Here is a 21,212-nt window from a genome sequence, read left to right on the forward strand (position 1 = left end):
AGTGAGTTAGAACCTACAGTAGATAAAGTGAATAATCCATGAAAAAAAACTAGCTGCATTCATTGATTCTTATTGCGTTTTAATGCTGGTTTAACCTTTTAGAAATCTGCGGTTTGATTGTCTTCTGACACAGCCCTGTTTACATTCCTGCATGGATTTAATCTGGCCTCTCTATACAGTGGAGACTGCACTTCCCTTGTGAGTATCCTACTAGCCTGTACCTCACAGAGCTGACTGCACTAATGGGCTCTGCATTTGTAATTAGGAGGAAAGCCTGTATTTTCTAGAGGATGTCTTTCAATTTCCTAGAGGATAACCTACACTTTCCTAAAAGTGCACTTACACTTTGTATGTATATATTTATAGCACCCACAAGCTGCACAGCGCTTTATATATTTTTACAACAATACAGGGAATATAGAGACATAAGCTTACGATCTAATCAGCCTTTCAGGGGTGATCACACTTCCCTTGTGAGATCACTGTGATCACAGTGGGTGCTCTGCACTTGCCAAGAAGGTATTTCCACCTCCCAGAGGTGAGCCTGTCTGCACTCCCCAGTCCCCACTCCCCTCCCTGCACAGGCTGGGAAGTGTATCTGTAGCTGCAGGGCAAAGCAAGCTCACTCGGCTTAGTAACACCCTGTCCCCCCCTGACTCATTTGGCAAAGCACACGCCTCCCTCTCAGAGGAGGGACATCTCTGCCCCAGTCTCCTGAGGCAAGGAGCCTTTATTTCTAGGGCAGTCAGTCCCAAGAGAGGGGGCGGGGGGGAGCCGGGAAAGTTGAAAGAGGAGGAGCCCATGAGAGTGATCCTGACCAGCGTGCTGTGCTGAGCTGACACAGATATGATCAGGTCCACCTTGCACCAGCTCATATCTGCCACCTGATCAAGACTCAACTTTTTTTTGCATGCAAGGGAGGAAAATATTAACAGAAATCAGCTCCTTGTCTGTCTTTTATGTATTGGTGAGTCCTGAAGCCGTATTTTGATTGAACTGCCTGGTTAATGTAGGATCTGCACAGAGAACATGCACTTTTATGCACAGGAAGCTTTGATCAGCTTGCATTGAGTGTATCAACCGCACCATCCTTTTTTCCACCATGGACAGAGACCCCAGGATCCTGTGACTTGCTATACAGACTGATCATCCTGGTATGCTTTGCTCAGAGCAAGAATAAAAGGCACCTGCCGGTTGGACTCTGCCAGGATCTGATGTCCTCACACAAGTGACCAGGTTATTTCGCCTCTGGATCTTGGTGGTTAATGTTTGGGGAATCCCCTCTCTCAAGCATGGATTACCCGAGACTGTGGCTTCCTTTGGCAATGAATTACGTTGTATTTGCAACCTTGCTTCAGCAGTCAGAAGGTCAGTGTATACTTTGTTATATAATTTATATGTACAGTTTTGGGGGTGAGTAATGTTAACCCCTTTACAATTGGCACATAACTTTTAGTGCAGGACAGGGCTTCATTCATTATGTACTCGTACAGTAGGGACGGTTTGGTATCCTAAATCCTGCATCACCTTTTGGTGCAAGAGTTATCAGATCATACAGAAGCACAGGGCTGTTACAGGAGATCATGTGTTAATTAACAACTGTTAAAGTGCCTTTCTGTGGCTAACAGGCTGGGTAAAACATTACATATATGTACTCCACTACTCTGAAAATGTATTTACCCCCAGTTAGCATAGTGATGTATTAACAGTGAGGAGATTAAAAAGCAAAGGTAGCTTTTTATTTTTAGATTTGAGAAATGAAGGGCACTGCAAAAAGCCCACCAACAAATCAATTTAATGTAATGATACCCATTTATTATATATATATATATATATATATATATATATATATATATATATATATATATATAAAAAAATAAATAAAATACGATTACACTAAGCATAATCTCTTTTTAATTGTAAATAGCCACTATTTATTCATCTGTCAGGAACTAGACTTCAAATAATCACATTTAATTTGAAAATGCCATTGCTTATTCTTTATTGTGGTGTAATGTCATTTATAAGAAGAGCTGTGTAAGTGTTTGTGATGATTACTGGCGCTTCCCAATGAAAATAGTTCCAGGCACCTGCTCCCATACCAGGATAGCTCTACAAAGGTCTACACTGATAGTGTCTGTAATGTTATTGCCATTCAATGATCCATCCAAACAGAAGTGTCTGATATATACCAATACAATGCATTTAATGTAGAGCCCTTAAAGTGATAGTACTCACATATGCCATTACTCTGATGATGAAAGGGCTAAGCAATTGTTCACAACCCTAACTTTTAGTACCCCCATGATAGTTCATGAATAACAAATATATTGGTAAATACACGTGAATGCATGAGTCTAGTGTATTCGCTATTCATCGATTGTAAATAATATTTGTTTCTTACATAGCACTGACAGTGTATGCAGTGCTGTATAAAAGAATTTTTCATTCACAAGTCCCTGCCCCAAAAAACTTGCAGTCTAAATTTGGCGCCTGATGCACAGGGATATAAACTAACTTGCCAAAGGTCACAAGGAATGCTGACACTGGGATTCAAGTGGCATTACCGTTACCCCCAAAACTTGGTCTGGTTAGGAGTTCCCGAGGATACGCTTGGGAACCACAGGGATAGACTGTCCGTCAGACATCGTTCAGTCTATAGAATGGATAGAATGGTGTAACATGGCACCTGAAATGATTCTATGCATCTAGTCCGATAGATGTCTCTGGAAATTATGTCTGTATATAGTGCAATAGTTGAAGTGTGATGGTATGAGGTAGTATGGGATGGGCTTTCCTGTTTACAAAATGAAATTTCTACTTAATTTTTCAAAGGATAGGACAAAGCAAACTAAATAAATTAACATCTCCCTTTGTGCTCTTACAGGTAAAATAGACCATAAAGCTTCTAAAATAACCAAAAGAGGTTTACCCCTCCTGTTCAGAAGTAGTATTGCCACTTTTTATTGAAACCTCTATCACTTAAATTGTTCACATAAAACAGTGGTTTTAAAAAATTTTTTGGTTAAGGAACCCTATAATTATATTGTGAAATTCTTCAGAACCCCAACCCTCTCTAATAGCGCGTCTGAGATCAGATGCATTGTAAGGAGCCCCCAACCCTCTCTAATAACGCGTCTGGCATCAGATGCATTGTAAGGAACTCCAACCCTCTCTAATAGCGCGTCTGAGATCAGATGCATTGTAAGGAACCCCAACCCTCTCTAATAGCGCCTCTGAGATCAGATGCATTGTAAGGAACCCCAACCCTCTCTAATAGCGCGTCTGAGATCAGATTCATTGTAAATTCTTCTGTGTTTGGTACAATTTTCAAGTGACTTTAAAATTCAAGATAACCCTTTAGGGATGCCCAGGGAACCCAAGGGTTTCTAGGAATCGGTGTTGAAAAACACTGGACACAAAATGCTTTAATAGAGAGGTAAATTAAAATCCTTGCATAAAGAGATTGCGAGACTGGCAAATTCTTAGGAAACAAGACTTAGAAAGGACTGGTAATGTTTTCACAAGAGAAGATGTGGTTTTGGGATGTTGCTTCTTGTTCTCAAGCATATCATTGGAGCACATCAAGATTCAAATAAAGTTGTGCTAGTACCAGATCAGTTAAACAAGGAGATTTAATTGTAACAAGAATTCTTCTTCCCTCAAAATAACTTTTACACAATGGAATTCACTTCCTGAAGAAATCATAGTTGCAAATTCAAGGAATTCCCTAACTGCATTAGAAGCATTAGAACCAAGGGGGGTGGGGGGGGGGGGGGGGGTTACTCTTTTTCCTTGAGGAAATAGCAGTCCAATAGGAAGCCACAAACGATGAAGTTGTGATGTTGCAGTTTCCTATTGGCCCATTGGCCCATTGGCCCATTGGCCCATTGGCCCAATGACATGTTGATGGCTGTTTTGTGTCCCCTGATGGGAGCAGAAACCCTATAACTACACTGGCAAGTATATCGTGACCCCTTTGCTCCGGGAGACACTCTAAGTTCCAAAGCTGTAAAGAAAATGTTTCAAACAGAAAGAACGGCCGGGCAGGATTGCTGCTTTAATATCATATTAAAGGAGTTCCTTAAGAAAAGGGGCAGATAAAATGATATCAACATGTAGGTAATATTTTTTTTGTTTGTTTGTTTCAATTTTTTTTATTGTTTTGGAGGTAGGTAATATTTTTTAAAAAAAAGCTCTGTTTTATCAGTTCTAGACAATGAAAACCATTGCATGAGCCTTAATTAGATATGCATTTGATCATATGAGGGTGTGGTAAACCTTGGTCTCTCTCTTGCCCACCATTCAATACACTGTGAAGACCTCTCCACATTTCTTTAGAAGATTGGAGTCCCATTGTTAATTTGAATGGATGTTAACTCTTCTCCAGCACGGGGAACACTTGTTCACAACTCTGCTTGTGGGAGCATTATAAAAATCGTAAAGTGCAAGACCCGATGATGGTTGACCTATGATATTCTCGTACAGTCAGAAGTACTGTTTACCTTTGAAAAAGTATATATTTGAAGAAAGATGATTCAAAACCTTTGCTATTAAAACACCTGGGCTCCCAGTAATATGATGTTTCCAGTTGCCGTAGTCTTGCTTGTGCCCTTACAAGCTTAGGTTGCCTAAGGCCTTATCCAGGGTGGCGCTGAGCGGGCGGGCGCGCTCACACTGGCCGCGATGAAACACATTGCTGCAATGTGTGTGGCCATGGTTAGTGGGCGCTTAGCTGCTTGCCGGAGCAAGCAAATTTGAATCTGCCGCTCGCTCGCGTGTCACGTGAATGGTTCGTCCAATGAGGGCGAACCAGCTCCGTGACGTCTTGGCCACGCCCCCCTGACACGCCTTTCCCCCGCGCGCACCTTGCCGGCCACAAATTGCCCGGACGAGTAGGAACGCGTGACGTCATTGCGCATGAGCGCCAGGGCGCTCTCTCCCTACCTGGCCACAGCCTAAGTTGACATCTGCCTCCCTGCAGCCCTGATTTAAAGCAGCAGATCCCCATTTTTGTTGACATTTACTTAATGCTTTTATTATTAATATTATTATTATTACTATTTTTTATAACAGATCTCTTCTTACCCCTTCCAAAGCATTTTTTAATTTAAAAAATATGATGCTTCAAGAGATATAAGCGTTTAAAATATTAAGTGTCCGGGATGTTAAAATAAAGCTCCCCAGAGCCCCTTTGCAGTCTAAGGCCGTGCGTACAGTGCCCGCGACGGGCGACGCGACATCGCCCAAAAACAAATACATTGCTGCGTGCGCTTATAGTAAGCGCGACGGCGACAATGTGACGGAGCGAAGTTGCGTCGCCAAATTTGGAAGCTTGCAATATTTGATTTTTCAAGGGCTGTCCCCTCATGTGCCAACCAAATGCCAGAAAGCCCACGACGCCGCCACAAAGCGAAATATAACTTTCGCTGACGGCGACGGGTGACGTCACCCATCCCATCGCAGCGCCCGTTACGGGCTCTATCCGCGCGGCCTAAAGATTCCCATGGTAACCTCAGAAGGTAGAGATGAGACATCATTGGATGATATGACACGAGGGGTTTTTGGTTGCCTTCCTCTGGATCAATAAGTAAGTATAGATAAAGGATAAAGTATCTGTTGTCTAAATTTAGCATAGGTTGAACTTGATGGACGTACGTCTTTTTTTCAACCTCATCTACTATGTAACTATGAAGAAAATCATCTTTCTTTAACACTCATATTACTACTTCTTCTTTTTTTTTTTTTTTTTAAGGAGCAGGACATGTTCAGTGGGAAAGTTACAAACATAATATGAGTTAAACTCATATAGGCTTCTGGGGTGGGACTGCTGCTTTAAGACAATGGCTATTTCTGTTTTGCTTGCCTCTAGTGCCAGCTTAAAAGAAGGACGCCACCTGTTGTATGCTGCTCTTTAACATTGGAGCCAGTGTGGAATGCCAAGCTGTTTCTCTTTCTCTGAGTCACTTTCCCCGTGCAGAGTCCTGCAACATATTACTTTGCTATGTTTTGCAAGCTCCTCCACAGCCAAGGGGTTGGCTGCGTATTAGGCACTGCCAGGGGCCTGCTGCTCCCTAAGCTGACTGTTTGTTTTACAGAGGTTTCTATCCTCCATAGAAGCAGAGGGGGGGTGGGGATGTTAAGGTCAGGCCTGAGATTGTGCTGAACTTTTTGTTTCCTACCTTTTTATTAACTGGAGAGCTCAGCCCTCTGTGGTTGTTTGCTTTGCCTGTGCATTGAAGATAGATTCAGAAAAAGATTATTCCGAACGCCGGGGTCTGTGAAGCATGTATTGCTCTTATTTCATTATTAGCTTCTACAGGGAAGTCCCTGCTAGAGTCAAAGGACATGTTGACTGTAACTATATTGGAGAACTCTTAAGGCTGTGAGGCCCACACAAAAGGTCTATGTGCGTCAGCTCTCGATTTGGGGGTTGTCAAATAGCAAGCATTAGGGTGTTATTGTACTGAGATGATCTGCAACTCTCACCCTCTTGCCCTTCAATCTGATTTAAAAAAAAACCCACCAAGTTTAAGGTGTAATAACTATTTGACTTTTTACAATCTGCACCAGATTTTTATTTTTTTACATTTGACGCAATTTTGCGCTAAAGATGGTGCAATGCACCAAAACACACTTTCTGTGCCCTACAATTATATTGGTACACAGCCTACAAGAAGTCTTTCATTTCAGTATGTTGTTTGTTCATGAGCTTTTAAGCGCTCACAAGTCTCTCGCTGAGGGTTACTCTTTAAAGTACAATAGTGCCGATTTGGTCACTGCCGCACAGAATCTTACATTGACCTACATGGGAGTTTGTGTGCAGTAGGGCAGGATTAGCACTCTCTTTAATGAAGGACCTGACTGTGTTGAGAGGGTTCTGGCTTGATCAAAGAATGAGCCTGATGCTGCTTTTGCTTTAGTTTTGCACCTGTTTTCACCCAGGAGACTTTGATAAATATGCCAGTGATCTTTATAGGTCATGTACTTATTGCATATATAAACATCGATCCTCTGGGCACATTAATCATTATATCAGTATCTTAAAAATGAAAGGCAGTGTAGATTTCTTATACAGTTTATTTGTAATTGGGAATTGTGCAGCACAGCGGATGCTGAATAAAAGTAGATACATTGCAATACTCTCCTATACACAAGCTCCTTTAGCGTTTTGTATAAATACACTTGAACTTGATATTTTGTATGGCATGTTCACAACCATCACCGATACAGAATATGTTGGCACTATAAATAAATGATAACAAGAAGACTGAAACTGAAATATACATCCTTGTTGGGAAAGAGGACATAAGACCACCCTATCCATTGAGCCATGTTCAACAAGTAAACAAAACGCACAAATGTGTGCACACAAACCATATACGCATACGCATATGTATATGTAGCCCCCTGTAAACAGCACAGGCTATACCTATCTTCCTTCTACTGTGGTAAGTCCTGTTAAGATCAGGCACCAGTAATCATCATGGGTTTCCCCCCCTCATAGCCCTATCCTGAGTGGTAGACGCAGGCCTGGACTCTGCTGCAGGCGTGAGCAAGAGGGGAGGTTCTGCTGACATCACGAAGGGCGGGGCTAGCTCTATATTTAGCAGCCGACTCCTGAGCAGTTGTTGAGTTCTAGTTATGCCGGGAGTAGGCAAGTCCGTTAGTATGCCGTGAGTACAAGAATCCTGCGGATCGGTCCGAGGAGTTGGAGGAGACCGCGGTCTCCCCTGCGCAGAGTGCAGGAGCAGAGAGAGGAGAGACCAGCTTCCTATAGTAGAGCTGATAGAATTATAGTCTTGGTGGACCAATGCCCTCACCCCACTGCCAGGGGTGATGGGAAGAATTCAAACCCCACCGCGAGGATAACCTTGGGGGTGGGCCACGGGGTATTGAAGCCCTAGCCCAGACCATCTTGCCGGAGGAGTGACTTGGAGAGGAGGAATTATATGGGTGGAAGGCGAGTGGCGTAATAACCCGTCCTGGCTATTGTTGTTGCGGCTGCTGGAAGCCCCTATCGTTGGGATATTGCTGCTCTGTCAATAAAAGAGACTATTCGTTATTATCAAAGACTGTGTGTGACTTGGAAAGTACTACCCTGGGACCCAAGGGGTCCTTCTATACCGGTCCTGTCCCATATTCCTGGGAGTATAGAAGATGGAGGCGCTGCACCACTAAGAGATTATGGAGGCTACCACCCCAGAAGCCCGGTCCTGGCTCCCCCACAACATCGCGGGAAGCTCAGGTGCTCCTGTTCCTCACAGGTATGCACCACACCGCATGTAATCAGCCCCCATGCACCCTAGACACCACCGTAGAGTCTGGGGGAGGGGGGGGAAGCAGGGTTACATATATTACAAACAGATGAATCTATAAGACAGACAATATCTTGTACATAATGTACTGTATAATCTTTTTCACTCATTGTAACTATGTAATTGTAACCATGTATTTGTCATTATAACTCTGTGCCCAGGACATACATGAAAACGAGAGGTAACTCTCAATGTATTACTTCCTGGTAAAACATTTTTTTTTATAAATAAATAGACCATTGTGAAATGGAGAAAAGGACCAGTCTTACATTTATAAATTGAAAGCTATAGGCAGCTGAGATTGAGGTCAACTTTTTGGGTCATGTAACATACCCCCCTTGGAGTTGCTGCGGTGATATGTATCAACATCTCCCCATGCAAAACTGGGGAAATAATTGCACAAAACCCCACACCAAATGGATCAAAGAATAAAATCCCCATTAATAACAATCATATACAGTATGGACATATAGGTAATAAAGCCCGTCTCTAGAGAGCTTGCAAACTCTACAGTAAGATACTGTGGGTCCCTCTAATCGGACCTCACACTTTTGCTTTGTTTCCATTCAAAGACACATTTAGTAGTAACTGATTTTCTATAAAAAAATGTACCGTAAACGAAATATATTTTTTCATTATGTACCAGAGGCTTATTGTAAACATGAATCATTCTACTTACCATTCACTATTACAGTCATCGGATTCAGTGTGTAGCATTATAAAGGCTGTTGAAACATTTTACTTTCTAAGTGTACATTATACTTTAACTAGATAGTCCCATCATAAAATTGAATTCACTTTCCCTTTGTTATTGTGATTGTGATATATTTATGTTGCGCCCACAGTTTGCGCTTTACAGGAGAGACAATGCAGGGAATTATAACAACAACAAGATCAGACAATAGGAAAGGAAATCCCTGCCCCTGAGAGCTTACAATCTAAGTGGTATGATGGGAGACTTATAGAGACCACAGGTGGTGGAATAAGTGCAGTAGATGGCAGTGCTTGGTCACAATGGTTAGTAATTGTGGGTGTGGGACAGTAGTCATGAGTCTAGGCCCGGGGCGTGGAAACTTTTTTTGCGGCGCCCCCCTCGCCTGCTTTCCTGCATTCTGCGCCCCCCCCTCCTTACCTTGCATGGCGTCAAATGATGCCACGGGGTCATGTCACGTGACCTGCAGCATCATTTGACATGTGTGACATAACTTCACATGACCCCGCGGCGTCCTTTGACGCCGCATTGCCACGGACACGAGTGACGCCGGCAGTGTCGAGGTAAGTTTTAGAGGTGCAGATGCCTCACGCGACCCCCTGGCTTTTAATTTAAATGCCTCGGGCAAGCGTGCGAGGCCACTGCAACCGCCCGTGCCCCATCAGAGAAATCCAGCGCCCCCCACTTTGCGCACCCCTGGTCTAGGCTATTGAAGCGCTTCATTTAAGAGGTGCGTTTTAAGGTTTGCCTTAAAGGTGCTGAGAGAAGAGGCTCGGCGTATACAGAGTGTGAGGGACTTCCACAGGTGAGGGAAAAAGGGTTAAGGGGAGAGAAAGCATTAGTGGTGAAAGGGGTGGTAAGGAGACTGTTATGGCTAGCGTGCAGGAGACGAGCAGGGGCATAGTGAGAGCTCAAAGCTAATATGTAGGGAAACGCAGATGAGTGGAGAGCTTTGAAGGCAAGGAGGAGAACTTTATGGGTCATCTGAAACTTGTTGGAAAGACAGGAGAGGGATTTAAGGAAGAGAAGAGCAGAGGCTGTTTTTGGGAGAAAGTTAAATTATTCTAGCAGCAGAATTTTGGATAGATTGCTAAGGATAAAGTAGTGAGGCAGGGAGGCCGGTTAGCAGTATGTTGCAATAATCCAGATGGGAGAGGACAAGGGCATGCATTAGAGCAGGGGTGGGCAAACTTGGGGGCACTAGATTTTCCAGGGGGCCGCGGCGGCTACAGCGGTCCCGCGCTATCCCCCAAGGCATTTCAATTAAATGCCGGGGGACCGCGCTAGGCCTCTGTATTCCGCTACCTGGTCTTTGGCGATGGTGACTAAGCATCAAGTGACGCCGCAGGGTCACGTAACTTCAAATTGCCATGGCAACATGACGTCACATTTCCGCGCGGCATCAGCCGAAGCCGAGCAGGAGGAGGGGGGGGGCGAGAGCAGGCAGTGGGGCGCAGGGGGAAAACTTTGCGCACCTCTGCATTACAGTTTTAGCAGTAACATGACAGAAGAAAAGGTGGATCGTTGCAATATTACAGAAGAGGCAACAAACAGCAGGAGGGATACAAGACACGTATGATTTGTGAGTGTTGATGTGTGAGGAAAAGTAGTGTGGTTTGCCTTAAAGAGAGCGGAATTAAAATAGGAGGGGAGAAATGTATAGTGCGGACAATCTGCTTGAATATGAGATTTCGTCCAAAGGCATTCAGAGGAATGAGTGCAAGGGCGAAGGGAGCATGTTTGTGAATTTAGCCAGGGCCGTGGGTTAGAAGGACAGGTGTGCCGGAGCCAAAGAAGAGCATACAGATAATGAGTGGTTAGAGTTGTAAGAGTCGACAAGATTGTCAGGTTCAGAGAAAGGAAAGGGAGAAAAGACATAAGAGTTCAGGATAGATTCCAGAGCAGAGAGGTCTTGAGAGTAGCGAGAAGAACAGGTCGGAGGTGAGTGAGAGGCATGAGTGCTGCTGAATGATAGGAGGTGATGGTAAAAAAGCAGAAAGGGGGAGATAGAGAAATCAGAATGTAAACAGTTTTTAGTAAAGACCATGTCTAGATAGTGACCATCCTTGTGAGTGCTGGAATTGGTCGATTAGTGGGGACTAAAGGAGGAGTTTAATGAGAGAAGGAGAGATGCCCAGGAGACTGAGGGATCATCAATTTGACAGTTGAAGTCCCCCAGTAAAAGGATAGGGGAGTCAGAGGAAAGAAAGAAGGAAAGTCAGGATTCAAAGCCAGAGAGACAGGATGGTTGTAATGATAGGCGGTCTGTAGATGAATGCCACATGCAGGGAGAGAGGGTATCATGGAAGCTGGATAGCAGAACCTCAAGGGAAGACAAAGAAACAGATGGAGGCATAGGGCGGAGCTGATATTGGAAGTAGGTGGAGAGACCTACTGTACCCTCCACCCCGGCCCTTGGGGCGTAGAGTGTCTATACATACATACTCTGAGGAGGGCTTTTGTTTTGACGCACCTGCAACTAGCGGCGGAGGGTGAGGAGGACGACGGCGACATCCTGGAGGCGGTGTGAGCAGAGGGAAGACATACTTCAACTGGTGGCAGCAGAGGAAGACATCCTTCAGCTGGTGGCGGTGTGAGTAGAGGGACATGTGACCGGAGCAGGAGCATTACTAGAGGACAGCCGGGAAGGAGCGCGCCCCTGCGGTCCGACCCGGTAAGTCTTCGACTTCCAGTGTCTGCCGCTGCTACAATACAGCTCCTCCCCGGCTGTCCTCTAGGAACACTCCTGCTCCGGTCACATGTTCCTCTGCTCCCACCGCCACTGACTGAAGGATGTCGTCCTCTGCTCCCACTGCTCACACCGCCACCAGGATGTCGCCGTCGTCCTCCTCACCCTCCGACGCCGGCTGCAGGTAAATCTCTTCTGCTGCTCTGCTCCTGCCGTTCTCCAAAAGGAGGAAAGAGGGAGCAGAGTAGGACAGAAATACCCGGCACCAGGTCCCAGCGCCCTGGGCCGGCTCCGGGTAATTTGTGGATATTTTAAGTTAATATGAAATTATTCTTCATTTCCGTTTTATTTTATCGCTTTTAACCAAAAGTGCAAGATGGCCAGCTAGGGGTGTTTTTCCAATGTTTTGGTTAAAACCAAAAAATACAGTGGGAGTTGACATGTCTGCATCTCAACTTTCTCAACAGTTATGTCATCATTTACGTTATGTTTAGTAGGTATGCAAAATGTGTCCCACAAGCCTATTGGTGAGCAGTACAACAACATATAGCAGAAAATGGAAAGCTATAGTTATAGGCTTATACTTTACTTAAGAAAGAATACTGAAGTGATTCCGATCTGTGGTTATCAGATGATTTTATTGAAGCAAATATTTTTAATAGAGTATTTGCAATAGCATCCAGCATATAATAATAATAATATAATTTGACATCAAAATTTTATTTAATTGTACCTTTTATGCATTTAATTTAATGTAACCCTGTTAAAACAAAATAGATTAATCTGTTGAAATAAAATCGGCAATAGGAAACTACTGAATGATGATTCATAATAAAATGTGCAATCAGGATGAAAAGACAAGTAGAGACCGCAAGAAAAAATTTCTGACCACTTTTGAGAGAATCTTGCAGTGTTTGGGTATAGAACTTCACTGGCTTAATGATTTTTGTTTTAGATGTTAATAATAGGCTAACATGTTTTGTGTAATGTTTTTGTAAGTGAGTTATTGGCTAAATGATCTGTTCAAAGTTTCGACGAACTGTTATTTGATCATGGCAAACTGATTTTATTGGATCTTTCACATTGACTAAGTAATATTTTTATACATGTCATTAGGTAAGTGATATTTTAAGACGCTTAAAATTGATTACATCTTGTTTGTTATTAGTTAACTGGTGTTTTAGATTTTTAGATTAGGTTTGTTACATGTAGTCATTTTAGATTTTTAGACGGATGCCACCAGCTAATTCAGCTTTCTTTTAATGTTTAATACTATCTGCTCGATGCTACTTATTAGTGATTGATTGATGTCACTTTTGTATTGTTTTTACATTTTTCTTTTTTATTAGGTTAAATATATCCAAAATGTTTCTGTACATGTTTGCTGTGTTTTTAGATGGTTTTTATGTGCTTGGTTATGGCCAACTGTTTGTTTAATGATGACTATCTGGTATTTCTAGATGTTATTTAGATATTCACTATCTCTGATCATTCATTTAAAGCTGACAACACAAGCTCATTCGGGTCTTCGGGCCATTTTCTAAGTAGCTGAAATATTCTGATAGCATCTCAACACTCTTTCTGTGGTTTGGAAAGCAATTAGCAGCACAGGAAATTTTTTCGAAGGGTCCGGTTAATGGATGGAAGTGAAAAGAGTAACAAGACCTGCTTGACATCCCAATCTCATTATCAACAGAAATACTGGAATTGTATTGTGTTGGACGTATGCATTTGCATTCAGTGCTTTACGAGGTGGAACACCAAAGCGCTAAAGAATGTTAGTTTCCAGGTGCAGCATTTGGCATCGGACATAGTGAGAAACACATACACAGTACATTACTCTGAGTGACATGGGGAGTGGGTCATGAGCTTACTTAAGTGGTCTAGGCCATGATCCTTGAATGTGTTACCCTTGTGCACAAATAAAATGCATGGCACTGCTTTTGGTGGGTAAAACTCAGGTCATAGTTTTATTCAATGAAATAAACAAGGTAAAACTGCTTTTGGTCTGACCTTAAAAATACAAAAACTGTAACAAAATGAGAACCTGGGGTGAGGTCCTGAAAGCTAGCAGCTTGGCTAGGCCTCCTTCAATGGATGCATTGGACTGTTGTAAACGTGCGACTTGCCCTACCCCGTAGATACTGCCTAGGCCCAACTGTACAGCTGGCACTCGACGCCCCCAGCAATTATTCGTGCTTGGACAAGTGTGTGTCCCGGTTACTGTTGCATCCCTATCAGGACAGGCCTAGCAGTTCTGCTGCTGTGATGATGCACTTGAGTAGACTGGGAGATCTATAACAAACAAAAAAAAGCTGATGTTACAATTGGTGCCATTACTTGTGCCCCTGTACAACCAGTGCTGAGGATGGGAATGGGAAGCAAAAAGCTGTGCCCAGGTATTGTTTGCCGTCCCCATTTTACTGGGGTATTTAAAAACCCCACCCCTTGTCCAGCTGCCCCTGCACGTCCTCCTACATGCCAAGCGGCTAAAAATGAATAAAATCTAAATCTGTTCTGCTCATTTTGTATTTTTAGACCTTTAAAAGTCAATCGTCTAGTGAAAGCAGCAACTGCATTTTATCTATACAGTGTGCTTTCTTCTTGCCCAATGCTCGCCCCCCTGGAAGCATAGGGGCTTAACCTGTGCAAATTGTTTGTTGTCAAATGGAATTACACTACATTGGATCCTGAAAGCAATAGGACCATTAAACCCCTACTTTGACTGACTCCATACTCCACTACCAATAGGTTGCACAGTGAATGTTGGGTTGAGCGGATGAGGACAGTTGCTCAGATTCTAGGAGACTTGTTAATGTACAACAGTGATCCCTTCCAACATGCGTTTAGAGCTGACTGAATATTATGACGCCGCCTTACACAACCAGTTCCCCCTTTTTTTAATCCTTAAAGATAATGGATTTTTTTCTTTTATATAATGTTCTTTTCGTGCAGCGTCCGGGGTTTCTTTACAAATACTTTGCAGTCATTTAAATCCCGTTCCTGGAACCCAGTATTTCGGGGCCTGATGAGACAAGAATGGAAAGTGTCACAAACAGGGTTCATTAGGGTAATATCACCAATTTGAAATAATTGGTGCTTTTACAGGATAAAACCACTGGGACCCTGTAATTTATCACGTCACTGCCAGGGGGCTTAAAAGGCATTGCATAGGGTTGCAGTCACCTCGAGCAGAGGGGGGGGGGGGGGGGGGGTTCAACGTGTGAGATACGGTGGCACTGTGTGCAATGCGCCATCTGCAATAAATGAATCCTGCAGTACTGATGTAGCAAGACTTACTGTTTTCGGTGCCGCACAGAACCAAGTGTAAATCCCCGGCATTTATTTGCAATTTGCGGCACCCTCACCCGCCACTGAGTATCAGCATCGGACATAGGCGAACATATTGAGTGCGCCATCTGCCGGACACACAAATCCAGTGCGCCATCTGCCGGTCGCAATTACATAAATAACCTCACAAATAACAGTGCGGGCTGACCGTAGCCGAGCAAAGTGCTCACGCGGCTGTAATCTCGCAGCCCGCCGCGGTCACGGGAACAGTAAATCTGGCTACATCTGTATATACTGTATTATAACAGAAAGAGAGAAGCCTTTTTTTTTTGATAACCTTTTTTTGTTAACAGAAAATGTTTAAGTTACAGTGTACAAATGATTATAGAAAGATTATTATTATTATTATTATTGTAAATATTATAGAAAGATAATAACAATGATAATACAAATACTCTGTTACCATGACATATGAGCCTGCATATTCCTGTGGCTGCTCTGAGTCCTGATATGTACTTAGGCCACAGACACTGGGTAAGAGATGCCCCATGGAAGTACTGCTTCCCTGTACTGCTAAACCTTGCACTGTTACAGTTGCCTGCAATGCATTACTGGACAGTAATCGGGCACTTAAAAAATAAAGGACATTGTGCTGTCACAGTATCATTCTGCAACACTGCAAGCTGCTTTGGTCCCCTCCCAATATGTTTAGAATGTTATTACACATATTTGTTTCATTATGAGTGCAGAGTTTTTGCAGCTCAGCTGTGCATTTAAAGAGGCAAATCAAGCGGCTTTTTATAATATTTTTTTTTTTTTTTACTTTTCACGTTTTTATAGGATTGTAGCAGGGGGTCTTCGGAGCTGAACCCCATTAATTTAAGCTCTGGGGACCCCCTGCTTCCGGCGATACTTACCTCCCTATTGGGTACCGTTAGCTGCTCTGTTTCACTAGCTGGGTTCACGTAATGGCCACGTTGCAAAGCTCCGGCATCCTGCGGGCCAATAGGAAGCCGTGACGTCATCCGGCGCGGCTTCCTATTGGCCCACGTGACGCGGGAGCTTTAAAAAGTAGGAGATACCGGCACCCCCTACGGAAGTAAGAATCTCGGGAATCAAGGGGTCCCCATTACTGAAATTAATAGGGTTCAGCTCCGAAGATCCCCTACTTCAAATCTATGTTAAAAAAAGTCCTCTTGGATTGGTTCTTTCTTTGGACATCCAGGTTCTCAAGTGACGAGCCGGGTGTACACCGTGCAAACCAGTGTCCATAAAATGGTCACGGGGTCAGGGTTCACTGGCAGCCAATAGAAAAGCGATGTTGCGGCTTTTCTGCTGGTGACCCCACAACCGTATTTGTTGTTCAGTGGCCACATTTGCAGCATGTGGTTCAGGTAGGTAAAAAAAAAAAATTATAATTCAGTTTGGGTTTTTTTTTATTTTGCTTCCTGTATAAAAATGGAGACATTTAGAAAAAAAAAATGTCTTTCTTCCCTTATCTGGTAATTATAGTTACTTTCCTTTATCTTTTTAGCTACTGGAGGCAATAATCTGCCTTTATCTTGGTTTTCTAACTTGAGATCAAATGCACCTCTAACCATATCTGCTGAATGATCACAACTTTCGAATCAAGAAAACACACCACTCTCAAATCCGGCTTAAGTTCTGAATGACCCATTGATTGTGGTCTGGACCTGGCTGACATAAGCATTAACAAAAGACTATTGGAAATATTTACTAAGCGATGATATGCTGGAATGTATCTTACTGTACCACCCATGTAAATGAATGGGCCACAAGATGCCTTATGGCTTAGCACCACTGATTTAATGCGGACCTACATGTCAAATTTCTGGACTCCTCAATTGAAAATATGTGTCATAGCGTGTCCCAAAACAGAATGCTTTCCGACCCAAAAACGAACCATTCCTGTTCCTCACGGCATTGCTTGACATAGATTTATACTCCTTGTTTTATGAAACTTCGATACCATTATTATTCATGGAAAGTAAACTGAAGTGAAATGCTTTCTTTTAAAGCTCAAAGTACAAGAAAAGGGGAAAAACAGTTTAAGAAGAAAATACCATAAGACCCATAAGGATTGGGGTTAGAGAGGTTAAGGGAGGTCAAGGCAGGAGGCGTAGGAAACGGGAATCTGATGATGATCTTGGAACTAACAAGCAAAGATGGATGGTACCCCTCCCCCCCCATTTTATTTTAATCCTTATGTTTCAAAATCTGTTTAATATCTAAGATCTGTTGTATATGTAGCACCTTTTCCTTTTCCCCGCTACGTGGTGTTGTGGTGCTCACCTGTGGTTCTCAGGGGCTCTGAGCATCCGCCGGTGGTAGTAGGGATCATGGGATCAGGCTTTTGGGGTTTCATCTTCCATCTCTTTGGTGCAGCGCCTCCATCCTCCAGGGGCCTATCATGGGTAGGGGTAGTCCCTGCAGGAAACTCTCTTCTTTCCCCCTGAATAACTTCATACTTAGGCAGGATAAAACAAACTGGGTCTTTATTGGTCTCACAGCATATAGATCTTCCATATTCTCTCCTAGTCCCTGGAGCAGACCCAGGGGGCTTGAGGCCCCAAGACCCCCTCCCTAGCAACCTTACTCCTGGGAGAAGGGGAATACGCTCTGTAGGCGGACGCTCACAGAGGTATGCAAGGGAGACTGGTTATGGTGAAATTAAATAAGGCTTTTATTGTGCCTGTTTCCTTAACATCAGGAAACCATCCAAACAAGGGGTAAACAAAGCTTCTATTCACTTGGGAGTATTTCTAGTGAAATACTATGCAGTCCACAACTCCCTTTAGATAAGCATGTCTCCCAGCCCCAAACATATATCATGAAATGAGCAGATATAAAAAGTCTTATAAATGAAAGTCTTATCTCTTCCTTGTGGTTTGGAGGGATAATCTTCTCTGTTCCTGGTTGCTACCTTTTCCTCAGGGTTTGTCAGCATTCAGGTTTAGAAGTTTCCCCTGTGTCTTGAAAGCAGCACTGCTGTTTCTTCTCGCAGGCTCAAGACAACTGTCCCCATGCTCAGTCTCAAAAGTTGTGTGAGATTCAGGCACAATCTCCCTTCCTGTCTCAAAAGACAGGCTTTTCTAAGCAATCTAATCAGGCAGGTGGTGTTTGTTAATTGACTACCAGCAGTTAACCACCACACTGCTGGATTAGAGGCACATTTTCTGAACAGGGATAACTCCCCTGTTACACGCTCCCACTCCCCTGAGGGAGGGAAGGGAAGACAGAACCAGAGCCGTGGCTCCAACAACCAACATAATTTGAGCTGCAGACCCTTTTATTACCAGGGGAGGTCCCAGATCTTAGCCCTGGTAGGAGGGCAGCACCTCGGCCATGGGCCCACCCTTGTCACTACTGGAGCTTAACTTACTGCAGCAAGAAAGCAGGGGATTAACCTTAACACTGCTGCACTAGTACCAGGGCTTATATGTTAGGGCAGAGGATTTTTGTAGCAGTGGCATTTATGGGGCCTACGGTTCCCTCTTATAACATCTGTATTTTCAACTGATGGAAAAACTCTATAAAACTATTTGTACAAAAAAAAATGGGAAAACGGCTAATGACTGCAAAATGGGAACAAAAATGACCTCACATTTCTGCAGCTAAGTTACTTTCAGGTGTTCCAAACGTTTATGAATTCTTATTATTGCATTTCTATTTGTATTGCATTGTATTGTATGTCTTTATTTATATAGCACCATTAATGTACATAGCGCTTCACAGTAGTAATACATGTGGTAATCAAATAAATAACAGATAATATAAATAACAGATCATGGGAATAAGTGCTTTAGACATAAAAGCACATATTTGTATGATTCTTCTGTATTCCACGTTGTTCAGAAAGTGTATAATAATAATACACCTCATTGTCAGTCTGAACATCACCCTCCACTGAAGAGTAGGTGAGCCAAGGCTGACAGAAAGAGATATGTGTACGTTTTAATATTTCACACTAGGGTATTTGTGAACCCACAGTTCATCTTTACAATAAGGGAACTCTGATACTGAACATACAGGACCCCTATAAGCTCATATTGAACCCCCAAAATAACCAGAGACAGAACATGAAACACAGACAGAGCCCAGTGCTACATCCAAAGACACAAATACACGGTACAGTGCCTAAATATATATAGATATCTTTTGAATAAAATGGTCTTTTAGTTTAACTCTTTGGCCAAAGTGTTGTAAGCCCTTGAGCCCCTCCAAGGCAGACCCCATCTCAAGGGTCCTAACACTAATATAAATTCTTAATAACCTGTACATTACCAGGAAAAATGATTTATAATAAATCTGTCAAAATTAGTTGCATAGTTCTAAGTCTGATTGAAGCTCTTATTAACCTGTATAATACCAGGAAAAGCACTCTATTAGATTTGTCGCAATCAAACAGCACGCAAGTTCCCATGAGTGTGGAAGGTGGCATGGAGTAAGCTGTAACCATTTAAAAGTTCTGATACTGGCCAGTTTTTAATTGCACTAAATCACAAAAGCATAAGCTTCATTTATTTAACCCCTTCAGGGCACTTTAACATATTTCACAAAGTTTAGTCAAACCGTGAAATCAATACTCATCATGCGTATAGGACCAAAATGAATATTGGTGAAATAACTAGTGTCCACATGTAAAGTCCAGAACAAGATACATTTGTCAAATACCAATCTGGAACAAGGTCCTGTATAACAGAGAATTGCCAATTCACAGGAAGGGGAGGGGGGGCTGCTCTCGTAAGGAAGTATCACTTCGAAAAGATAAAGATCTAGTGCACTCGTGCATTACCAAAAAAAAAACTTTATTTTTTATTTTTTACAAGAAACACAATAAAAATGAGCATAGAATTAGAACCCAGTACCGGCAACCAGCTGGATGATCCACCATTAACTGGAGAAATACTCAGTAGATGTAGCCCTGTACAGCAGCAGGGATCCCATGGACCTTATGCTCAGTGCGCCGACATCCGAGATAGAACAAATATCGTCCTCATAGGAGTAAACGCCTACACTGGCAGAATCTTCACAATCCGCGTTAGAAGGGAATCCCGAGTTAATCTGTAATCGGCTGTTAGCAAGAGAATCTCCTGCTAACAGTTGATTACAGATTAACTCGGGATTCCCGTCTAACACAGATGCTGAAGATTCTGCCAGTGTGAATATCCCTTTGCGTGCTAATTGGTATTTATTTCACGCACACATATATGTATATGTAGCCGTGTCGCCTCTTACCTCAGGTGCCAGGGAGGGGGACGGCTGTGGAGTATGCGAGCAGCGGAGGTCTGTGGCGTACCCGGCAAGCAGGGGCCGCCATCTTGTGGTTCGCGCATGCACAATTGCAGCCGTGCGCATGCGCAGAGAGGCGAGAATGTTGCGGTGGCCATTTCAGGTTCGTGCAGTCGAGTCTTTGCGCATGCGCAGTCCCCAGAGTTGCTGCGGCCATCTTGGGAGAGGCTCTGCAATGAACTACATGTTCCAGGAGCCTGAGGGACATGCAGTTAGAATATTGAGACAGGCAGTTACTGGAGATGCTGGCAGTTACTGTCAGTTGGAAGAAGGGGAGAACCGTTGAAGTAGTGTCCAGAGAGCAGTGCTCCCCTGGACTAGGACTGGGTTTGTCCCTTAGGTCCCAGCTGGGTCCTAAGTCCCCTTTTAGATTGTGGCTGCTATGGGGAAGACCCCAGACAGGGAGCTACCCTTTAGCCTAAGGCTGCGTCCATACAGGGGCAGACCGCGCGGACGCGTCCGCACTGAGCGATCAGACTGCCTAAAGGCAGTGATCGCGTCTATATGGCGTGCGGTTGCGCGTGGAAGCGGGAGGGGGCGTGCGATGCGCGTGAAATCAGTCCAAACGGATTTCTCGTACGATAGGGCGGTCTTGTGAGCGGTTCGCCCAGTGAAGGCGAACCAGCTCCGTGACGTCACTGGCCCGCCCATATATACGCCCCCAGGCGGCGCGTGTACTAAAGCACCTGCTTTCCCTCAGCCTCCGCGCTCCTCCGCACGGCTGCAATGTCTATGGATGCAGCCTTATAGTGTCAGGTGTAGCACCAGTGAAGAGACACCACGCGGTGAGCTGCAGCCTGCGGTCTGGGATCAGACCACAGGCAATTATAGACATTAAGAGGAGCGCTCCAGCAGAGCTCCCTCAAGAGGCGGGCGCCTATGCGGACCA

General features: G+C 43.7%; 1 protein-coding gene across 2 annotated transcripts in view; it reads left to right on the forward strand.

Moving 5' to 3' along the window:
• The first annotated feature begins 702 nt into the window (after window positions 1-702).
• Window positions 703-21,212, forward strand: part of FRAS1 (Fraser extracellular matrix complex subunit 1) — a 431,436-nt gene continuing 410,926 nt past the window's right edge. For both annotated transcript variants that reach the window (XM_075606876.1, XM_075606883.1), the window contains exon 1: window positions 703-1,368. In XM_075606876.1, the coding sequence (XP_075462991.1) occupies window positions 1,266-1,368 (103 nt within the window). In that variant the 5' untranslated portion in view covers window positions 703-1,265. The remainder of the gene's footprint in view (window positions 1,369-21,212) is intronic.

This window comes from Ascaphus truei, chromosome 1 (genome assembly GCF_040206685.1).
Source record: "Ascaphus truei isolate aAscTru1 chromosome 1, aAscTru1.hap1, whole genome shotgun sequence".
Classification (NCBI taxonomy): domain Eukaryota; kingdom Metazoa; phylum Chordata; class Amphibia; order Anura; family Ascaphidae; genus Ascaphus; species Ascaphus truei.